The 23,923-nt window shown below is 43.8% G+C and overlaps 1 protein-coding gene across 14 annotated transcripts in view; it reads left to right on the top strand.

Annotated features, from left to right (window-relative positions):
• Window positions 1–23,923, top strand: part of Ptprt (protein tyrosine phosphatase receptor type T) — a 1,077,234-nt gene that overhangs the window by 375,065 nt on the left and 678,246 nt on the right. For all 14 annotated transcript variants that reach the window (XM_057780248.1, XM_057780255.1, XM_057780252.1 and 11 more), the window contains 2 exons: window positions 2,010–2,125; window positions 17,763–17,937. In XM_057780248.1, coding sequence (XP_057636231.1) covers window positions 2,010–2,125; window positions 17,763–17,937 — 291 coding nt within the window. The remainder of the gene's footprint in view (window positions 1–2,009; window positions 2,126–17,762; window positions 17,938–23,923) is intronic.

The following is a 23,923-nucleotide window of genomic DNA, read 5'->3' on the forward strand; positions in this document are numbered from 1 at the left end:
AAAATGCCAGGATAAAGACAGGGGGTGGTATGAAATCCTACCACTAGCTTAGGAACTGTTAGCATTTAGTAGATGTGGGAAGAGGGAGGGTCAGTTTGTTTAATGCTGTGACCATGTAGGTGGACTACATTCTAGGGAAGACTTTATTCCATAAAGATGGGCAAATTCAACTGCATTTAATATAGAGAGGGTCAGGGCGGCAGACGCAGGGCGGAGTGAAGAGCATGGAGGAGTTGGTGGTGAATATGATCAAAGTATATTGTAGGAAATTAACATAAAATTAACAAAAATATTACTCTAGAAAATGTTATTCCCCATAGACATGGCTAGAGATTAACCCAATGTAGGGAGTCCTTCCTCTTTGAGATCCTTTTTCCAGGTGATTCTGAGTTATGTCAAGTTGACAATTAAAGTTAGCTGTCACAACTATCTTGAGCTTGCTGATGCTAATTCCTACTCTTTACCATATGCTTCCCAGGAATATCATGAAATTAGAATAGATAAAACATGCAAAGTGCTTTGTTGGCTGTTTTGATGTCAACTTGAGACAAGATACAGTCATTTTAAAAAGAAGGAATCTCAGTTGAGAAAATGCTCCCACCAGACTGGCCTCTGGAATAACCTGTGGGGCATGGTAGGAGAGTTTTCCTGATTCATTATTGATGTAGAAGGGCCTAGCCCATTACTGGTGGTGCCACTCCTAGGGGGGTGGTTCTGGATAATATAAGAAAACAGGCTGAGCAAGGCACAGAGAGCAATCCAGTAGGCAGTCTTCCTCCATGGTCGCTGCTGTATTTCTACCACCATGTGTCTATCCCGAGTTCCTGTCCTGACATTCCGGGATGATGAACTACAAGCTGTGAGATTAATTAAGCCCTCCCCTTCCCAAGCTGTTCGTAGTATTTTACCAAGGCAACAGAAACCTCAACTAAGACTCCTACTTAGCACTGGTGTTTAGTAGGTGTTATTCTTCCTATTTTTCTTGATGTCTTTGGTATTATACAGCCCCTCTGTTTAACCCTACCTGGGATAAGGAGTCTGAGTCCAAGTTATCACTGATTTTTATTGATGGTCGTAGAGAATCTTCATTGGATTTAATGACAAAGCTCCTTCCTCTTGTCGTTAGTGATCAGCTAATGGAAACCAGATATTGCTGTTTTGTTGGGAACTTGTATAGAGGAACACTTGACCCCGCAAACAAGGAAAGAGATGAACACAAACTATCTAACATGAAACCCAAGCGGATCCCAGGGCTGATTATCCACATGCTGGTTTTGTTTGAAAATCATGTTGTGCTCAATCCCCAGAATCCATGTTCTACATCCTACCCATGCTTAAGAGATGCCACAGTGTAAAGCTGAGAATGTAAACTATGCACCTTTGTGAACATGGGTGGATTTCTGGAATTCATAGGGGCAGTTGCGCTGTATTGAGTAAATTCTGGATGCTGAGAACGGTAGCTTTGGTGGAAATATTCAGTAAACGAAAGCTCTTATACTTTCTTTCTATTTTCTTCCTACTATATTCTTTGTCCTTATCCATTGCCATCATTAGCATCTTCACCAGAATCAAGGGAGGAGCTTTGGGTTCTATGATTCTTCCTTTAACCTACTGTCACTCCCAGGGACAACATTCACTTTGGACCATTTTAGAGATGTGTGGACCAAGTTGTCATTGGAACTTTGAGGGTCTCATAAGATAGGATTCACATCTTGGCACCCTGTTTTCTGGATGCCCAACTGTGACAAACCATGCAATGCTCAGAGTCTTAGTTTTGTGATCTTTGAACTGAAGATGCTCTCCTGTCTACTCCATAGATCATGAGCTTAAATAAGACAATATATGGAATTCACAGTATAGGCCTCACTCTGAAGTGGTCCATCAACTCTTATCTGAGCCTGGCATCTTCTCAGGCACACGCCTATCCTGGACTGCTGTCCCTGGTATCCATCAGGGTGGTGTGGGAAGCTGCATCCTGTCTTCATGTGTTCTTTGGTTTTCTCTCTTAGGAAAAGCACCTCATTTCCTGCGACTCCAGAATGTTGAGGTGAATGTTGGGCAGAATGCCACATTTCAGTGCATTGCTGGTGGGAAGTGGTCTCAGCATGACAAGCTTTGGCTTCAGGTAAGAGTGAGAGACAATCTTGTTCACACATTCCCTCCCCTGGCAAGGAAGAACGTATATTCTTCAAAGAGGGGTGAGGTGAGGGAGGGGTATCATTTTAAAAGATTCCTGTTCCTTGGATATTGCTTTCCACCTGTGCTTTTGTGAAAACTTATCTACTGTTCCACTAGATTGACATTTTATCGATGGAGAAGCTGATGACAATGTCAAAATTCCAGGTCTAGAATTTGTGAATATGAGCCCCCTGCAACTACCACAAAGTACTCTCTGATAAAGTTTGTTATTAAAGCTACACTTAAAAAGGCTAAGACGAACTGAATATTTTAGGGTCTGGGTTTGTGACGTCCTTAACAAAAAGGTACTTGGATATCTTCATGAAACAGTTACGCTTTTCTTAGAAAAGGCTCCTGGGATGATCAGACTGTTCTCTGTCTAAATGAGCCCATCACTGAGTAGAGTCCATCAGGATAGTGCTTTAAGCATGGATCCACTTGTCTTTCCTTTCTGCTCATTGATCCTATTTCCCTAGCTAGATGAGAGAGCATCTCGGGGTAGAGTACAGAGCCAGAGGATGGGGCAGAGAATGAGAACACTCATGGTGATGCCACTGTCATGCTCCTGTCCCTGTAAACACAAGTACAAAGGTCCGAGGGAGCACAGAAGGTAGAGCAGAGCTAACCTTCTCCCTGCAGTAGCCACGAGGCCATCTTTATCCTCTCTCTCTCTCTCTCTCCCTCTCTCTCCACACACACACACACACACACACTTATTTTTTGCAACGTCTTGCTATATAACACAGGCTGGCCCAAAACTTTTTATCTTTCTTACTCAGCCCTTCAAGTGCTAGGATTACAGGTGTGAGCCTCCATACCCAACTTCCATTTAATATAAAATTTTTTCAAAGAACTTTACTGAAGATAATTGAGATGTAATATTTAAGGCATACAACTTGACAAATTTAATGTATTTGTGTGTGAATCGTTTCATAATCGAGTTAATGAATATTGGTGTCACCTTCCAAGGTGTCCTTGTCTCCATTTTTAATCTCTCCCTGCTCCAGTGTGGAATAAAGAACCAATGGTGTTTTCTCAAACTATGTATTAGTTTACATGTTCTACAATTTTGTATCAACATCAGGTTTGGGGGAATGGGTCAGCGGATGAGGCCGTGCTGTGCAAGCGGGAGGACTGGAGTTCAGATTCCCAGAATGCATGAAAATTCCTATGTGGTAGCATGGTTTCTAATCCCAGTGTGCCTGTGGTGAGACAGGAGCATCCCTGAAGGCTTATGAGTCAGCTAGCCTGGTGAATGCACATGGGCACAAGAGGCGGACCTGTTAAGAGCAAGGCTTCTAGCAGGTATATCAAGTCGCAGTGAGGCTAGGCAACTGCTCTCTTATTAAGGCTGGATAAGGTAATGCAGTAGGAAGAATGGGTACCAAAAGCAGGCAACAGAGTCAGAGACAGCCCCTGCTCCCACTGTTATTTGCTAAGAAGAATCTGCCACAAACATTAATATGATATATATATATATATATATATATATATATATATATATATATATATACTTTAATTTCTCTTTGGTAAATGTCTAGTAGTGAAATTACCAGGTCTTCTGTAGATATGAGTTTACTTTCAGAAGAACCAGGAGCTATTTTCAACATGGCATTGCCCCTAGCCCTCTGTGCAAGGTCACTTGTCTCCCATCCTCACCAACACCCGCTGTAGTCGGTCTTTTCAGTTCAAGTAGGTGTTAGTTTGTACCTCAGTTTGTCTCCCCAGTGACCAAGGATGTTCAACGATTCTTCATGTGCTCATCGGCCCAGGCAGATTCTATACAATTTAATGGCAGTTTATACTGTTGCCTCTCTTCTAAAATTTGAACCTTTTTGTACACTACAGTTGAAAACTCCCTGGGCTACAAAGCCCATCTTAGGCACTAACAATTTCCCCTTGATGCTTCTGTCCACCTTCCGTGTCACTCCGTATGAAGTAGCGCTATTGACTTTTTCCATCATAATTAGAGTTAAAGCACATTTTGCTCCGGAGAAGCACTGTCATTTCAATGGCATTGATTCCACTGAGTCATGAGAATGAGGGAAGGGCAATCACAGTATCTTCAGAAACTTTATTTGGGTATTCCAATTATTGTAAGGTCGGTATCGCTGCAGTTCTGACTTGTGTGCACGGAGCCTCAGGTCTGTAAGCAGAAGCACAGCAGAAGTGTCGAGGAAAACAGACAGAAATGCACATCGTGGAGCTCTTACACATCTTATTTATTTATCTATCGACTCTTCAGCATTTTTCAGGGGGCTTCCAATAGGATACAGAGCAAGACAGGATCGTGTAAACTAAAAGCAAGGCACCACGAGATGGGAAGAACACGAGAGCTACTTCTCAGGCTATGACTGTATTTGCACATTCCCGCTGCTGGCTCTCGGGTCGCGAGTGGGATGCCCGAGCACCACAGGCACCAGTGTGATAAAGAAAGCTTGTCAGACGTACAGTTTACAATGTCTGTGAGATAAACACAAACCAATTGCTCAGGAAAATTCTAACTGTCGTTCACACAGAGGCCAGACAGAAATAGCTCCCGGGGGCCCTCATAAAGCTGAGACTGTGTGATGTAATGAACAGCGTCCCTCACCACAGTCCTATTGAGGGTACACAAGTGGCTTCTGTGGGTCTGCTTCCCATCATAATAATACTCTGTGTGGAAGCAGGCTTAGGAGGGGGAGGGAAACGGGGGGCACAGCTCGAGCAGGGGTCCTCAGCTTTCTGCTAATCTATCTCTCTACCCGGGGAGGCTTTAAACTTAACACAGTGAGTGGATAGATACAATAACTACCCCTGCAAGGATATCCTTGGATATTGGCTCCCTCCTCCATATTTTAGGGAATATTAGGAAGGAGGGCTTAAATACTGGGCTTTCTGCCAAAGGCCCGTGTTGACTAGTGAAGTTGCAGGCATGCGTGCAACATTGTGATTGGAAGCTGTTGAACATTAAGCACAGGGAACCAGAAACAGCGGGATACACACATGTACACACAAGTATATGCAGGATATAGACAGGTCCTTCACTTCTGGAGGATAATGAGGCTCAAAACTAAAACCATCAGTGCTAGGTTTTCTAAAATTAGCTTCATTTATGGCAGTTTTCTAAGGAAATGACCAGAAATGGGGACAAAGATGTACCTGTTACTGTAGTCAACTGAACAGAAAACTAGAAAGAACTGGAATGTTCTGCAAGTGGTTAATTAAGTAAATGCTGTGATGAAGTAATTAAATACCAGATGGTGGACAAATACTTAATGATATTCTCATAGTATGTAATTAAGTGAAAAATGCAAGCTTTAAAGCAGTTAATATATTTAATATTTTAAAGAAAAAACATGTGCATACCTAAATATGTACAGTTATATACTTACTTATATAATGTACATACATCCCTATGTATCATGCATATGTGTATATATATATATATGCTTATAATACTATAAAGCATACATCAATATTACTAATTGTGGTAATAGATCATATAAACTATTTCATTGAAATAGAAATAATATTTCATTGAAATAGTAAAAGTGAATGCAGAAAATTACAAAAACAAAATTAAATGCCTTTAAGAGGGGAGAAAATGGTCACTTTCCCTTATATATAGGTATTTTGGGAATAGTAGCAAGTGTCTCCTAGGGTTGAGTGGCCAGTTTCAGTGCGAAGGCTGGCTTCCTGGTGAGGACACAGAAGATTCCCTCAGGCACACTGTTTATCCAGATGGGTGTGAGGAATATTCTGTGTCTTCTTTTCTTATCACGATGCCTGGCGGATGGGACTCTACCCTCATCCAACTCCTCAGGGACATCAGAGCAGGACCACCTGTCAGGACCACCATGGAGCTGGCCTTTGAGGCCTCTCTACAGAAAGTATGCTCCCCTGGGAGTCTGTACAACCAATAACATTTGCCGCCTCAGAAATGAGGCCTTGTGTCCAGATGCTCTGCATGGATCTCAGCAGGGTCTGTGCGTGTGTTGAGACAATCACAGGCACCGGAGAGGGTCTGCCAGGGAAAGGGTCTCATTCTGGGAACCCATCACTCCATATCAGCTGCACCAGGCTGTGAGATAAGAGACATGTCTGTCAGTCCGCATAGTCTGTTGTCAGTCTGCATAGCAGCAATTCTCCCTGTTAACTTCTTACCTTGATCCCTGGGGAAGCACTGGTTACCAATGTGCAGAGAGTGCTGAGTGAGGAATCTCCTTCCCCAAACAGTTCTGAACTTGATGATGTCCCTCTGTGTCGGGCTTCTACATGGTGGTCATAGAGATGATGCAACAAGGATGTATAGCCAAGAGAGTGTGGATAACAGTGGACATGTCCTGAGGGCCTACACACAAAACACTTGGAAAACGCATGAAAGATAATGCTCACCATGATCTTTCAACAACAGCAACAAAACAGCCGACATTAACAGCCCCGATGAGGGGAGCATGGGCGAGGAGGGTGTAAATGAGGAATTCAGGGTCAAACTGGGATTGAGCAGGAGAGCCAGGATAAGGATCCTAAAGTCTTGGTTTCTTTCATGTCACTTGGCCACACCAAATCTAAACATTCTTTGCAGGTGGATCCCTATTAAAAAATGTAACTTCCAGCTGGGAAAATGGCTCAGTGGGGAAAGTGCTTACTATGTAAACTTGAAGACCCGAGTTCAGTCTCCAGCACCCATGCGCATCTGCAAGCCCTGTGCTTGGAAGGCAGAAACAAGACGATCCCTGGGGTTGCTGGCCAGTCACCTTAGCTGATTCAGACAGCCGAAGGCTCAGTAGGAATCTTGTCTCAGTAAGGTGGGGAGTGATTGAGGAAGATATCCAATGTCAGTCTCTGTCCTCCCACCACACTCACACACATGTGCGCACACACACATGCACACACCTATATGTGTGAACACAGATGCACATGCGCACATATGCACACACATTCCTTTATTTAGCATACATTTGTGCCTCTACTTTTTCCTCTACTGTACTAGAGACTTAAATGTATTTGAATTCCCCAAATCTGTAAGAAAATCAGTGAAATAAAAATATACTTTAAATGTCACTCAAACTGACTTCTCTGGATGCATGTTGGCTTTATTGCCCCCTCCTTAGCCGTGTTTCATGAATACAAGGTTGATATTTGCAATGTGGTTTTCTTCAGCATCCATCTCTTTCTAAAAGCCACCCTTGTAAATATCAGCAGTGTGTTCCTTGTTAAAACCCAGGGATGCTTATCAGTCCTTATACAGATGTTCCGTGGCTTAAGGATGGAGTGGCATCCCGATCAACTCGTACTGAATGTGAGTGGCATTTAAAGTACATTTAGTGCACTCAAGCTAAGGGTCAACGTAGCTCAGCAATGCAGTGTATTGTGGAGTTCCAGTTGCTTTCCCATCCATTGCTGACTGACTGGAAGCTGGGGCGCCTACCTGCTGTCCATCATCTTCACAAGTAGTGTAGCGCATGCCGCTAGCCAAAGCCCAAATGAAAATTCAAAAATGAAAGTGCAAGTCCTGCTTAATATGTACCACGTTCACACTGCTGTAGAGTTGGGGGTGTTCTCGGTCAAACCCCCATCAGTGGGGTCACTGTGGGTACTTGACTATTCTGCCACCGAGTACTCCTTCCGTGAACATCTGCCTGCTCTCCTGGGTCCCCGAGGTCATGAGCCAATCACTGTTACAGGATTGTTTTCATTAGCTGATTTGCAAGTTAACAGGATGCTTCTGGGACTCCTGGTTCAGAGATGAGGGGTGGGTGTAAAATGATGTCCCAACATGGGAGATTGTGTCATAGCCATGTTAAGAAAAGTACATTCATATTTATTAGTAGACATTATTGAGATATAAGCTATGATCATTAATCATTTTTTTTAGTTATGATCTTGACACCTCATACTTTATCTTCTCTGATATTCTTCACCCAAAGGTCACTCCAGATCAACAAATAGCTCCAGTATATGCATGACGTTTCTGGTAGAGCGTTGCCCTAGTGTGTGCCGTGGCCCTGGGTTCCATATCCAGCGCTGTGAAAAGTAAATGGAAAACAGCTTCATCTGCGCCTAACGCCCGCGTCCTTTCTCCTGTCATAGGCAGCTCTGAGGACCCTGGCTACTCTGACCTGGAGCCTTCCGCTTAGATATGTCTCTCTCTTATGCCGCTTCTTTGTGTCTTTTCTCATCCTTGGCCTATGCTTTCAGGATTTATTCCAGCTCAGCTGGCTTCCTCCATGGCTAGAAGCTGGGGGCAGGACAGAGAGTACTCAGAACTAATCTTTGCCCCGCCTCCCATCTGGAGCTCACCTTCTGTGGGTGAAGACAGACCATTGAGCAACACAACTAACTATTCCATCACAAAGTGGAAAGGCTGCTTGGGGAAGATGGGGCTGGTGGTGGCAAGATGGGGGAAGCAGGGAGGGTTGCATGTTCAGTATGGGCAGCAGCTTGGGAGGAAGTGGCCTTCCTATGGAGCTTGGAGGGGTGGACCACTCTCAAACAAAGGAGGTTGTCGCTGGGAGTTGGCAAATCTGCAGGCCCTTCCCCACCTGCTTGTCATGTCTGCTTTGCTGCAAGTCTGTGGCTTTCTGTGGGGCCTACACCAGTCCTCTTCCGAGTCCACAGGAGCTCTGGACTCAGGCATCAGACCCAAATGAGCTGCTGGCCATGAATGCAGTGGACCCTTGGAAGGCTTTCAGAACAGCTAATCAAAAATGATTTATGTCTACTTCTATTTCTTTTAACTTTTAATAAAGAATAATCAAAAGCTATTCTTTAGAGACTGCCAAAAAGGTACAAATGTGCTCTTAAGAGAATTGATGGGCACGATTCTAGTAAGTTTCCAAATGTCATACCATTGCAGGGAGGACTGGGGGTGAAAAGAATATTCATTACCAATGGATTGTGGGAATGTCACCTAAATATTTGCTGGCTGTGAGGCTCCTGGGGCAATCAGACCATTTCAGCTGGAAATGTTGGCCCTGATTATTTATTTATTTACTTATATTTTTTGATTCCTGAAGCTCAAACTAGCTTGTGAGACTGCAAGACACTGTATTAGAATATCTTCTATTCAGCGAGTGTGCAATTTGTTGTGTAGAATCAGCCACAGTTTTCTTGTATTAAAGACAGCCTTGTCCTCATTTCTGCCAATTACAAATCAATTGCAAGCCTGGCTCCTCTCTCTGAAATTATGACAGTCCTTTTTCCCCCTCATGATATGTCTTATCTCTTTGTGAAGGGTATAATGTCATGGCGCAAGAGGTGAGTGGAGAAGGAACAGCAAAACAGTGAGGCCATAATAGATGCCTTGATAGATAATTAGGAAGTGGGAACATAATTAGGAATAGAACATGCTCTGCTCATAAGGCGCAGCTCTTCTCTAGGTGGTTCCCAAGACAGAGAGCCTCCCTGAGGTGGAATGGCATGTATGTTCAGGGCATAACGAAGTGTAAATATTTCTAGATCATTTTCTGCAATGGATAAGCTAGCTTACCCACATAAAACATACATCCTGGGCTGGGTGTAGCCTTCTGCAATTAGGTACCTTTGGTGCAGTGAAAATTTTTCAGCCCCAGGAAATTGTCCTAGCGATAAAGCAGCTTACAATTTGTATATTCTGGTGTGATTTGTCTATTTGCTTTCCCCTGAAGAACTGAGAATGAGATTAGCCTTCAAGTTGTTGAACCCTGACCAAGGTGAGCGGCACTGGCATCATTTGAGAAGCTGTTAGAAATGAGAATATCTGCCTTCACCCCAAACCCCTGGAATCACTGTGTATGTGATTCAGATGAACACTAAAAACTGAGAGCCATGGGTCTATACTGATGAAGATGGCTTCAGAAAGCCTTGTTCACCTACTGATCTGTCAGCTGCTATAACTTGATACTATAAGACATGTGTGTGTGTGTGTGTGTGTGTGATGTCTATTTATGACTTATAGACTTATAGGCTTCAGCTCTTTCTAGAGAATCAGGCCTGGGCTTTCCACAGAGCAGTCATTGATTTTCAAACACAGAAGCATCTGGAACCTTCTAAGGTCCACCTTCTGTTACAGAGTCACTGAGGGTCTGTGACTGTTACACAGTGGACAGCCAATGGGTGCAGGTGGTGAATGGCCTGTTCCTGAAACAGACCTTCTAGGTATAGTTCCTCCCTCAGCAAAGTTACAAAAAGCCATGCTCTACTGGGGCTCACGGGCCAGCTTCAGTGCACTTGGGAACTTGCTAAAGATGAAGAATCCCAGGCCTGCTCACTGAATCACACAATCCCAATCAGTTTTAACAAGGTCTCTACTTTAAGCCATATTTCTTGACTTCTCCTCCAGCTTTGCTCCAAGGTGGTTTCAAATGTATTAGAGTGTAGAAGGAGGGGCGGGCTGCATCCTGCCGCACGGCTAGGTCAGTCGGTAGAGTCAGGCAGTCGCCATGATTCTCCCACTCCAGACAGACGCAGGTTAAAATCTTTCCTGGTAAGACAACTCGTGGTGCTACACAAAATATTAGAAATGGGTTAGATCAATATGTAAGAGCTAACCAATAAGAGGCTGGAACTAATGAGCCAGACAGTGTTTAAAAGAATACAGTTTCCGCCGGGCGGTGGTGGCGCACGCCTTTAATCCCAGCACTTGGGAGGCAGAGGCAGGCGGATCTCTGTGAGTTCGAGACCAGCCTGGTCTACAAGAGCTAGTTCCAGGACAGGCTCCAAAACCACAGAGAAACCCTGTCTCAAAACAAAACAAAAACAAAAACAAAAACAAAACAAAAAAAAAAAGAATACAGTTTCCATGTAATTATTCCAGGTATAAAGCTAGCCATGTGGGTGGCTGGGTGCCAGGAACGTAGCCCGCCGCTCCTATTACAACATTAGAGACAGGAACTTACTATATAGCCCATGCTAGCCCCAAACACTCCGCCTTCTTGTGTCTACCTCCCAAGTGTTGGGGTCAGAAATGTTCACCATCACACTTGCTTAAGTAGAACAATTAATTAATATGACCCATAGCATACTTTACCAAGCATCAGTTTGTTAAGATACAAATAGCCTGATTGATTAGAATCAGTCAGTTCCCAGTTGATGAAGTCTAAGGCAGGGCCAGAGAGCCCACATTTCTAGTTCACAAGGATGCTAATGTGATGCAGCCTGAGCGCCAGCCTTGAGAATCACTGTTGTAGGCTATTCTAAGAGCAGGCCTTTTTTCCACGTCCACCCCACTCTTCCGCTGTGAAGTAGGCTATTTCAATGCCCTACTTCATGTTTATGTTTTTGCCTTTTTGTTGTTTTGCTAGAATCTTTACCCAGCCTGTGAATTCCTCTGGGCAGAAATTATACCTTCCACGCCCCACAGTCTCTCATTTTCTGTTTTGTAAAATAATGAGTACATTTCCAGAGTGATTAATAATAGAATAGGGAAAGAGGAGAGAACCTGAAGTCCAAGCTTCAGTAAACAGCATCTACAGAAGGAGGAGATCAGCTGCAGCTCTCCTACAAATTTACTCTGCTAACCAGTTCCCCAGAGCTACTGAGGTGGCCGGGCCAATGACCACCCTTGGAGGACTTCCCCAAGGATTTGAAGAGGAAGGAAATCCCTCGTGTGCTGGCCAGTGAGCACAGTACTGAGTGAAGACTAAGCACTCCAAAATGCCAGCCAGGGCCAGATGGGGTAGCACGACTGTATTCCAGGGATGCCAGGGTAGGAAGTCGAGACCAGTTTGGGCTATTCGGTAAGTTAAGAGTCCAGCCTGAGCGACAGAGAAGATGGTTTTAAGATCTTAAAATACAATAATATTAGCTTGACTTTTATTCAGTGCTCACATTAATCTTAATTTAAACAAAGTATTTATTCAGTTCTGTTCATTTATGTAGTTCTCTCTCTCTTTGTGTATGTGTGTGTGTGTGGTGTATGTGTGTGTGTTGTGTTGTGTTGTATTATGAAACAGTGTTTTATTGTAGAAAACTTGAGCTTTCTGCTTAGCAAGTATTCTATCATGGTCACTTCCCATTAAAAACAACAATACAACCTATGAACGCAAATTATTTAGAAACCAAGTACTCATAGGTTTCAAAGTGATGCTTGCTGGAATTCAGGGGCACCATGTGTGATTTACTTGAGGAGAAGGTGGAGATAGGAAAGTGTCAGGCAGCACGGATGCTTTCATTGTCCTTACCGGAGTCTCTTTAGAAGTCAGAGGTCTCGTTCCCTGAGCCTGTGCATGTAAGCTGCCTAAGCTCTAGCTTCCTATCTCTAGGAGCCAACTTCAGCCAATGGTAAGTTTCCTCATGTTGCTATGACTACACCTGGCCACACTGGTAGTTCAAGTGTTGGCTCCTGGTTTCTAGGCAAAGACTTCTCTTTTCACTAGTGATACCCTTTTAACCATAGAAAAGTTTACCCTGAGTATATAGGATATATAAGACAGGCATGTAAATCAAACACATTGGCAATAAATTATTAAGAAATATTTTATTGCTTGATATATATATGTATATAATTTTATATTGAAGATCAAAGCAAATTTGAGTACTAATGAAATGGATATGCTTACTAATTTTTGCATAAAGAATTAAATCTTGGCTAAATATTTGATACTGTAGGATGGAGAGTTTCTTCAACACTTTTAAGAGTTGATCAATATTTAATTTTATAATTGTCAATGATAAGAATTCTGCTCTATATAAATACATAGTACAAAATGGCAGAGTATGTTTAGGGCCATTTCAGAAATTGTGTATTTAATAATTAAAAAAATAAAACTCAAGTCAGATACTCAAACAAAAGTTCTAACAATCAATTATAGCATGAACAGTCAAATATGGCATTGTAGAACAATTAATAAAAACCCAGAGTCAGATATTGGGGTTCAACCTGAAGGTCAGAAAAATAAAACAGCCAGCCACTGACTTTTACCTCTACTTCAGTTGGAAATGGTGATTCTGACTCCAGGAATCCTCAGAATGAGACTGTGTCTGAGAGCTATCTCCTCCCATTTTATAATCCTCTCTAGGGCTGGGATTAAAGGTGTGCACCACTACCGCCCGGGGTTCAATGGCAAAGTAGCTAGGCTACTAGGATTAAAGGTGTGTGCCACCACTGCCTGGTCTGTAAAGGCTGTTTTATTTATGAAGATCAGAGAGTAAAATACAAATGAGATATCACTACATGGCATAGTGGTATGCACAGTGTTCATGCCACAACCTAGGGTCTCAGTGAAGGATTATCTGAGATGCTGGCCCATCAGCATGTCTGTAGGGGATTGTCTGGATTGCTTAGCAAGGACACTATTGAAAAGTTAGAGGTACCATTCCTTGATTTTATACTTGGGCTGCAGAAGAATAGACAAAGCTAGTTCAGTAATAAACATGTATGCACTCACTTCTCCCTACTTGACTGTGGATGTGACCGGCTGCTTTAAGCTTCTTCCCTGGGACTCCCTGATAGGCTGTATTTAATACAGAATTATGAGCCAGATGACAACCCCTTTTGTCCTCTAAATGGCTTTATGTCAAGGTATTTCATTATAGCAAAAAAAAAAAAAATGAAACTATGATGTTCCCCTTGTCAATCAAGCTCATGGATCTAGATTTCAAATTCTTTCTTTGTTTAACCAAGTTCCCTCTTGTTTTTTCCTTTGCATTTCCTGTTCTGCCTTTGTCTGGGACTGGAACAGTAGCTATGGCATGTGCTTCTTACACACTCACCGTGTTTGAATCCCTTCATATGGTCGTGGCATTCAAACACCCAGGTCTCTTCCTGTCTGAGCATGCATGTTCTGCTCTTGGAGTACTCTATGATTTCTTCCTCTGGAATCCTCCATTCCTGCTTGTCCACCTTGACCCCCAGTCCTCACCTGCTCTTCCCTGCCTGTTTTGAGCCAGTCACATTCACAGGCTGTTCCCATCAGCACTCCTCTTTCTGATTTTAACCTCCATTTCTCCTTGCCCACAGTCCATCCCTGCACTCTCTCTGCCTTGACTGGGGGGCCCTCCTGCTTGTTCCTGCCCTGCTGTTACCTGCTCCCAATATGACAAGTATGATTATCAAAAGGGCCTGCTTTCCAGAGATTTCATAAGACAACCTGCAATTTCCTATCCTTCAGTGGGAGAAAGGTTCTCAGTTCAGGAGCTGAACAGAAAAAAAAAATGTGAACGGTTCAGGGGAATGCACTTAATCCTCTTCAGTTCTGCCAGAATCTGACATCATTAGGAAGATAAGTAAATAATACTGGAGGCAACATCAAGATAAAATGTAAATGCACACAATGCAGCTTGAGCACTTAACCAGCCTTTTCTCTTAGTATTAGTTTCTTATTGCGGTTGAAATAAATTCTACAAACCTAACGGCTCAGAACAAATTTATTTCTCTGTCATTGTTGAGATGAGCAGTCAGAAAGGAGCTTAAGCGAGTCCTGCATATGGCGCTCAGGTGTTGGTGGGCTGTGTTCCCTGAGGATGTGTCCAGCCAGTATATTGACTGCACGTGGCCATGGATAGCGATGAGTGCAGCCCGCTGCAAAATCGTAAATGTAAAAGTTGTGAAGTTTCTGCAGTTGTTTTTGTGTTTGGTTGTATGTCCTTTTGTTAATTTCAAAAGATTATTTATTTTAATTTTATATGTATGAGTCTCTTGCCCTCGTCTGTGTACCATGTGCATGCAGTGCCCAAGGTGGCCAGAAGAGGGCACTGGATGCCTTCTAACTGGAGTCACAGATGATTAAGATCTGCTGTATGAATGCTGGAAATTGAAGCCAGGTCCCCTGGAAGAGCAGGCGGTGCTGAGTCATCTCTAGCTTGATTGTAGTTTTTTTTTTTTTTTCTTCATTGTGAACTTTGGAGATGATGATGATGTTTTCCAATGACAAAAGGTTGGTCTGCTTGTAAGTGTCTGGGGAGAATGCCTTCCCTCTAATAAATGATACCGTGACCTCCAATTTCCTGTTATAAACAATACCCATGAGTCAGTTAGCTCCTGAATCCCTCCTTCAGATTCAAGTGGGCGTCTGCCTCCCTCTAACCTGTACTTCTGCCTCCCTCTAACCTTCTCTGACTCTCATGCTTCTCCATCCCCACTTTAACTTGAAAGCCTTTGTGGTACATTGATCCCAGGTGTGTGTGTATTATATATACACACACGTGCACACATATGTATGTGTGTATGCATATATGTATGCATAAATACATACACACATATATGTATATGTTTATACACGTATATGTTTGCATTTTCACAGGTTCTGGGTATTAGGCTGTGCGAATCTTTGGGAGGGGAGCTATTATTGCACTGACAGAATTTTTCTTTGCTGATTTCATGGTTAATTTGCAAACTCTTGTAACACCAGAATGTGCCTTAATGGTAAGTGTTTTGTGTACCTTCTCATTTATCACTCACAGTGGCTCCACAGGTGAGCAGTTTTTGATGAATCTATTGTGTATGGAAAGAAAGAAAGGGGAGGGGAGAGGGAAAGAAAGGAAAGCTTTATAAATAAATTGGGTCAGACAATATCTAAATAATCCTCTATCACTGACTCACGCATGTATTAAAGTGTTCTTACGTTACCTTGCTAAGAAAGGGTGAAGATGGAACACTTTGGGTGACCCTGTATCTTCTGAAATCCCCTTCTCTATACACTCTGTACCTTTTCCAAATCAGGGTTCGATTCTTCTATTTTCCAGAATCTTTTCAACATCCTTATCACACTATCGTGAAGTGGGGTGTTCTTTAGTATCTGGTAGCTTTTTGTACCTGGGTTTAAGCTGTATTATTTCTTGCAAAGATTCCCCAAGGCATGAACAGGTGTTTGGGGGCTATAGTTCCAGTGACTTCTGCTCCCTTATGTGGCTTTATTTTGATCATGCTGGGTCATTTCTGGCATGGGAGGGGGGTGTGACTACCTTTCTTGCTGTCCTGATTTTGGGAAATGCCATTTTCTTTAGTATTTGGGAATGTAGTGGTGATTCAGTTTGAGGTTGAAAGTCCTAAGAATGTTAAAACATTGTAGTGAAGGAAATTGTCCTCTTTGACTCCCCCGATTAATTTGAAGCAGATCTCTCCTCTGGTGGGAGCATTGGTGACTCTGCTTCGTGTCTCTTGGTCTGCCGTATCCTCATGGGCTTGGTACTATCTCATCAGCTGCCCTGCCCATTCCTGTATCCCCATCTTAACATGTCCCTGATGGGAGGTAGATTGGAAACTGACATGAAAAAAATGGGTTTTGCACATGACTAGATTATGTACTTCATGGGAGAAGCAAAAGAGATCTTATCTGGAAAGACATGGGGCCTGGGAATCACAAATAGCCAGGTTTCTCTAAATCCAACCAGACAATTAAAAGCCCCAGTTTCACATGAGAGATAAAAATTACATTAAAGCAGGCAATGGGGATAAAGTCTTAGGGAAAAAAAATGTTTGAACGGATGCAGGGAAGCCTGGATGAGGGATGTGTTTGCTCTACATATTTATTTAACCTCTCTGACATTTGATTCTTCTGAGAAGAGCAGCAATAACACACACCTCAACAAAGCTGTGAAGATTAAAATGGAGGATTACACAAAAGCACCCAGCTCTGGATCAGCTGCATACTAGGTGCTTAGTAAATATCCACTCAAAATGCATCCTCATGCATGCCTTCCCAGCTACTACAGTTTGCTACTGTGAAAGAATCTTATTTAACCCAAAACATCACACCTAAAATTCAGGTTGCTGAAGACAAACACTTATGTGTATTTGCCCTGATCCTACAAATCTTGGTAGAGTTGGCATAGGAAAATGAATGGGATTTTTATCTCTTGGGGACTCATGGTCTCAAGTGGGGAACAGTCATGGACCAGGATGTGGGAAAGGTTTGCACAGTACAGAGAGGCACAGCTGCCTTTCAGATGGTGGCGTGATTGATGAGGGAACTTCCTAGAGGCAGTGGCAGGCTAAACATTAATTAGTGGGAAAGGGGCTGTTCCCAGGGACATAGAACATTCGGGCAGAGGAAAGAGGGCAAAGAGGAGAGGTAGAAAGTATCTACATGACAGCCTGGGGCAGATGGGAGTCAAAGCCATTGAGACATTGATCAGAGAGCAAGGCAGATTACTAATACTCTATGTGGGCTGAATTGTTTGTTAATCTGCCGAAGGCCGTCTTTGGGGAAAAATACTGTGGTTTCTGCTTATGAGATTGAAGGAAAATAAGAAGCGGGAAGGTTAAGGGAATAAAGCCAACTCCAAAAGTGTGCTGAGCTAGTTGCTGAGGCAATTAGAAGAAGCTTTTGTCCCAGTTCCTTCCAAGCAGACATCCTTCTCCTTGAATCAGTTTTTCTTGCCCTCCCTCTCTTCTTTTCTTCCTATTTTTTGAGACAGGGTTCATTATGTAGACTTGCCTCAAACTTGGAAGCCACCTGCTTCAGCTTCTAGAATGCTGAACTAACAGACCTGTGGTAGTACATTCAGTGGGTGGGGTTTGAGTCAGAACCATAGCTCAGACTAGATAGAAGCAGTTTGTCATTCTATTTCAAGGAAGTCCTAGGCCCCTGGAGCATTCAAGGGTCATGGGGTCTATGTTGAAGGTTTCTAGGAAGCCCTGGTGCTATGATGTCTTCTTCCTTCTCTTCTTGTGTCTTCAGCAATGGAATGGCAGAGACACGGCCCTCATGGTCACTCGTGTGGTCAACCACAGGCGCTTCTCGGCCACAGTCAGTGTAGCAGACACCTCTCAACGCAGCGTCTCCAAGTATCGCTGTGTAATCCGCTCAGATGGTGGGTCCGGTGTGTCCAACTATGCAGAGCTGATCGTGAAAGGTGAGTGCCACCTCGCCACAACTTTGCCAACTAGCTGGTTGCAGGATCTTAACTCCATTTTTATACAGCTAGCCCCTTCTCTTGCCTGTTGCTTCCTCCTCCTCCCAACAGCACAAGACAGCTTTACAGTCACTGGTCTCCAGAACATTCTCCCATATGAGATACCTACATGCAGGATATCTACCACAGACGCAACCTGCAAGCTTGACTTGAATTTGATTTCAAACCAAGATGATCACATGTCCTTTGTGGTTTGGGGATGTCCTACTGAAATGTTCTCTTAGAATTGTTTGTGAGGGTTTTATAGCTGCAAGGTTCCTATAATGACAATATTTCAGGAAGACTGTTGGAAGAGGGAGCCTACCTCCCAAATGGTCTTGAGTCAATGCTCATCTGTTTTCTTGTGTTTGTTCATCTTGAAGTGTGTCCATGATGTCCCTTACAATATGCACGCGGGCCCCTGTCTTAATTACGTTTATGTTCCTAGGACAAAACACCATGACTGAGGCAGCTTATAAAATAAAACATCTAATGTGAGGCTCGTGGTTCCAGAGGGCTTGAGTCCATGATTATCATGGTGGGAAACACGGAAGCAGACAAATATGCATAGATCACCATCAGGAACAGTAGCTGAGCACCCACATCTTGATCTACAAGCACAAGACAGAGAGAGAATGAACTAGGAAATGCCTCAGCCTTCGAAACCTCAAAGTCCGCCCCCACTGACACACCCCTTTCAACAAGGCCACACCTTCTAATCCTTCCCCAAAAGTTCTATGGACTGGGGACCAAGTATTTAAATGTGTGCGCCTCTGGGGGCCATTCTCATTCAAATCCCGCATTCCCTTGCCTGCCTCTTTGGAGGACTTTGGCAAATCCTACGCCTACTCAAGCTCTTCTCTGAGTTGTCCTATATCAGGCCCATGCCGTTTTGTGCTGCTTTGAATGAGCCCAATCCTCACAGGCTGCGACATTTGAACACTTGGCTTCAGGGTCCTGGCACTGTTTGAGAAGACCAGGGAATCTTTAGGAGGCAGAGCCTTGCTGGAGGACGTACCTCACTCGGGACAGGCTTTGAGAGGTCATAGCCTGGGCCTCACCTGGCTTCTGCTTTGCTCTCTGCTTTGTGTTTGTGACTGAAGATGTCATCTCTCGTCTTCCTTTTCTGGCCACCTGCTGTTGCCTCCCCCACCAGATGGACTCCCCTGCTATAACCACAAGCCAAAATAAACTCTGCCTCTGGTCACGGTGGTACACATCAGCAGAAAAGAAACCAATGCCCGTTCAGTCCAGTGCATTTCCCTCTTTTTAAAAATGTCCCTATTCAGAGTCATTTAAATATTTCCAGGTGTTTCTGTTTATATCATTTCTTCCTTTGAGTGTGCAAAAATTAACATCTTAGTACAGTTCTTCCAAAACAACAACAACTAATAATAATTTTAGTTATTTAATTATTATACAGAATCAGATTCTTTCCTTAGATAAATCTCTGGAAGTTGAATTGGTAGACCAAAGCATATGAATATCTTTATGAATTTTCTTCTCTCTATTGTAATTTTGCTTTTGCAAAGAATGGTTTGGCGGTTTACACAGGCAGCAATAGTGTATGAATGTATTCATTTTATCACTGCTATGTTCACTGATTAAAATTTCAATATAGCAATATTTAGTGAATGAAATAATGAACCTGTTTGGATTGTGCCAGCTGTAGAATAATACCTGCTGTGTTTGAAGGGAGAAAACATAGCGCCTGAATCTCAGAAGGCTCTGGCTGTTTGCGGTTGTTGCTGTCACTTCTGCTGTTTTTACTTGAGCATGGATTGGTGTAAAAACTTTGACTTCTCGTTGCTGGCTCTGTGTGACTGGTGGCTTCAATGGGACCAGAATGGTGATCACTGTCAGGACTCTGTATTCTGAGCTGTCCTGACTCTGTAGATAGTCACATGGAGGATGATGTGTTAACACTCATGTCAGCTCCTCTCCTTTCCTACTGTGATGGGCAAGAACAACTGCCAATTTGACAGGGTCTAGATTCACCAATGAGACAAACCTTTGGCTGTGCCTACCAGGAGTTACTCAGATTTGATTGGCCCGGGACGTACCTGTGTTGGATTGCTTATATTAAATCAACCTGGGAAGAATATCTTAGCTATGGGCAGCATTGTTAGGTGAGCTGAGGTCACGGACTGAATAATAAGAGAGTCCAGAACGAGCATCACCGCCCTCTGCTTCCCAAATGTTGATGGAATGTAACCAGCTGCCTCGAGCTGCTGCTGTCTATCACAGCGGACTTCATTCTGTAGCCGTGAGCCAAATTAAACCTTATCCTCAGTTGCTTCTGCCAGGACATCCTAGCCCAGCTCAGCAATAGGGAAAGGAAATAATGCACCTCCATGGCTCTTACCACACTTCCCTTTGCTTGTGCATCATTTAGTCCCCCTTTTCAGACATGAGCTCTGGCAGCGTGAGGGTATCCTCTGTCTCTTTCTAGCTAACACCTAGCACGGGTTCTGTGTGCACTGAACGACAGAAGTTGCTAGTGTTTGACTGCTTTCACTGGCATGGCCCATCATTTCCTGAGTCTCAACTTGAAGATTTCTGTGCACTGTGAGTGCATATTGGCTTCAGCAGGCACTTACTTCATCACCAGAATGTCATGCACCTTCAAGCCAAAGATCAACAAATTAGGTGGTCATGAACAAAATAATATTTAAAAAGGCACCTTTAAGTTCATTCACATGAAGTGCCATTAAAATATAAAAGAAACCATCACTTTGATTGCATTAGGCTCAGATCTTAACTTTTCTGGTCCCCTAAGATTGATTCGTGTGACATAGTGGCCTTTGCAGGCCTTTCTAATACTCAGTGACTGTAATTTCCTGAGCTGTCTCCTGGAACACTCACTGTGCTTTTTCATAGTTGATTTCCCACTCTGCTTTGGGAGTCCCACAGTAGAATGCCCCATTCTCTTACGCTTTCTGCCATCTTATTGGTGAAAAAAAATTTGACTTCTCTTTGCTGGCTCTGTGTGACTGGTGGCTTCAATGGGACCAGAATGGAGATCACTGCTTGGACTCTCTATTCTGAGCTGTCCTGACCTCAGGTGGATAGACACATGGAAGGTGATGTATTAACACTCACATCACCTTGTCTCCTTTCATAGACAATAGTGACTGCCAATTTGACAGGGTCTAGATTCACCTATGAGACAAGCCTCTGGTTGTGCTATCAGGAGGTACCCAAATTTGGTTGACCTTGGGACATAACTGTGAGGCACCCTGCACATACCTGACTGATGCAGAGTGGTGGGGAGGTGATAGGAAGGACCATGGCAGTCAGTGCTGTATCTTGAAGTTTGTACTCATAGAAAAACGGGGCTAGAAAATGCTTGCTTTGTTCTTTCCCTGTGTCTTCTACTCAGAGTTAGGGTGAAGAGGTGGAGGAGTGTTGATCTATGAGCTACCGGGGCAGGGGGATTGCTGAAGCGATGCTCTCTTGGCTTGGAGAGCTGGCCACTGGGACAGTGCTTTGTCCTTTGTTGGCTGTACCAACTGGGGCCTAGTGAAGACAAAGTGTAGAGTGTGAATTCTGGTTCCAGGTGCATTAGTCAAATGTGTGATTGTGACCCCTCCATAAACCCTTCCCCTGCAGCCCATGCTCTCCTCTGAGAGGTAACTGGGAGCTTCTGCGACTCCTCTGCAGCGGGCAATGATGCATTAGTACTTTCTGTAATCCGGCCCTGTTTTATGACACCTTGATGAAATTTATCCACTTTTTTTTTTGGCAGAGGATTTCACTTTTTAAGTACCCCTTCCCCTCCATTTTAATATTGAGTGGGTGATAAGCCATTTGCTTGGTCCCCTCACATATGCTGTCTCATTTGATCTTAATTGCAACTATTCACATTGGTTTTATTTCAACTTCTTTTATAGCTGAGAGAGCCAGCATAGCAGGGTTGAGGAGATGAGAGTCATCCTAAGGGGAGAGTTAGGCTTGGATCTGAGTCCGAGGTGGATTGCTATAGCTATGTTGCGGGGAGGGGACTGGGGATTAGGGCTTTGTTGGCTCCTGGTATCATAAGGTTATAATGAATGCCAAAGGGATGTAGATAACAGGCAAGCAGGTAGAGACGCTCCCCCAATACATGTAAGGCAGTGAGAGGCAGGGTTACTTGGAGGTACCCAAAGGAAACCTGTCAGCTTCCAGTCTGTGACCAGTGGCCACTTGAAGGCAGAGGACGAGAGCATTTGAGGGCAAGGTCTTATGAAGAATGACTCTCCCCACTAAAGGCCCTTAGCCTTGGCTGAGCCAGCGGCTTGCATGCTTCCGTTCTGAAATACTTGTATTTAAAATGAAAAGAAGAATAGCAGCCATCCTTTTGGTGAGGAAAGGAGAAATATCTAAAAAGCAAAAATAACTGACTTCCTAAGGGCCACCTGCTGTTGAAGCAGTGGCCCCCACTGGCATTCCTCCTCCTGAGTGACAATGGCTTTTGCTCATCATACAGTTTGCATGGGCCAAGGAGTCAGACATAAACATTCAGCTGACTTTGGGGCATTGGGTAAAGAAAAAGATCCTCATGTGTGTCTTTCTTCCCACGCACACAGTAATGCCTGAATCAAGATGCCTTGCTTGGAATCCTGGACCTACCTTGATTGATCTCTGTGACTTTGAACAGGGTCTAAAGCTCTCAGGGTCTCAGCAGATTCATCTAGGAGTTGAGTTATAGGGTTTTGTCCCTGGAGGATGTCATGAGGGTGAAACGGGATGACCAGTGCAGGAGTGTTCAGAGCTGTGACAGACCTACATGCTCTAAGATGTTAGCCAATGAACGGCACACCAGGTGTGACTCAGTGACCAGACACCTCACCCAGTACCTCTGTGGCCTTGGAGAAATCACTTAAGGCCTGTGCTTAATCCCTATGTAGTAATGCTTGAGGGGAAGGAAGGAGAGATGCATGAAAATGTAGTCTGGGAGTATCATTATGGGGTATAGGTCAGAGGTCTCGGGGTCCCCTCTGGTGTCTACCTTTGAGGAGTTACAGCAACTCAGTAGATGGTCCTACTACCATCAGTACCACCTGGCTATGTGGGCCATCTCTTAGACTTTGTGTCCTTCATTCAAACTGTGACCTATCTGTGACTGAGAGTGCATAGCCACCCCACCCAGTACCTGAGGTATCAGAGCTGGAGGGAGGCCTGTGCCATGGCTTCTGTAGTGAGTGTACACACCGAAGTGAGCAGAGCAAGCCTGGGATGAGTCCCTGTCTCTCTGCACACTGACGTGCCCTCATTTTCCTTGGCTCACCAGCATCCTAGCACAGTGCAAATCAGGGCTTTAGAAGATACAGCCTAATCTTAGCTGTAGGTGGTATCAGCATTCTTTGGGCGACTCAGACTGCAATGAAAGCAAATTGGAATTACTTAATTCTGAAGAAGCTGTTTATTGAGTTGTGATAATGTACTGGCTATATGTTAGATTACCCTGTAATTGAGGTTTCACTCAGTTGACAGCCTGTCCCCTGCCTACCTGTTCCAGGCCAGTGCTCATAAACGTTCTTATTCTCTCCACTTATTTCTGATCTTGCTGGGCTCTTCCATTCCAGGGTGTTTTGCTTGGCGAAAGGACATGAATTTACTCAACTCAAGGTGCTCAGCTTCATTCTAATATTCATAAATTAATTATTTTAGAATTTGTTGTCAGCCAGGCAGTGGTGGCACACTCAGGAAGCAGAGGTGGCCAGATCTCTGGGGTGTTGAGGCCAGCCTGGTCTACAAAGTGAGCTGGAAGACAGCCAGAGCTGTTACACACACACACACACACACACACACACACACACACACACACACACGCGTCCATACCCCACCAAGTACTCAGGACTTGTTAGCATTGAGGTAGTGTCTCTGGAAAATGTGATGGCTGTGTGGATCATCAGGTGAGTCCAACTGGAGCATGGTGGTTAAGAGGATGGAGTGTGGAATAAAA

The sequence above is a fragment of the Chionomys nivalis genome, chromosome 9 (assembly GCF_950005125.1).
Source record: "Chionomys nivalis chromosome 9, mChiNiv1.1, whole genome shotgun sequence".
Classification (NCBI taxonomy): domain Eukaryota; kingdom Metazoa; phylum Chordata; class Mammalia; order Rodentia; family Cricetidae; genus Chionomys; species Chionomys nivalis.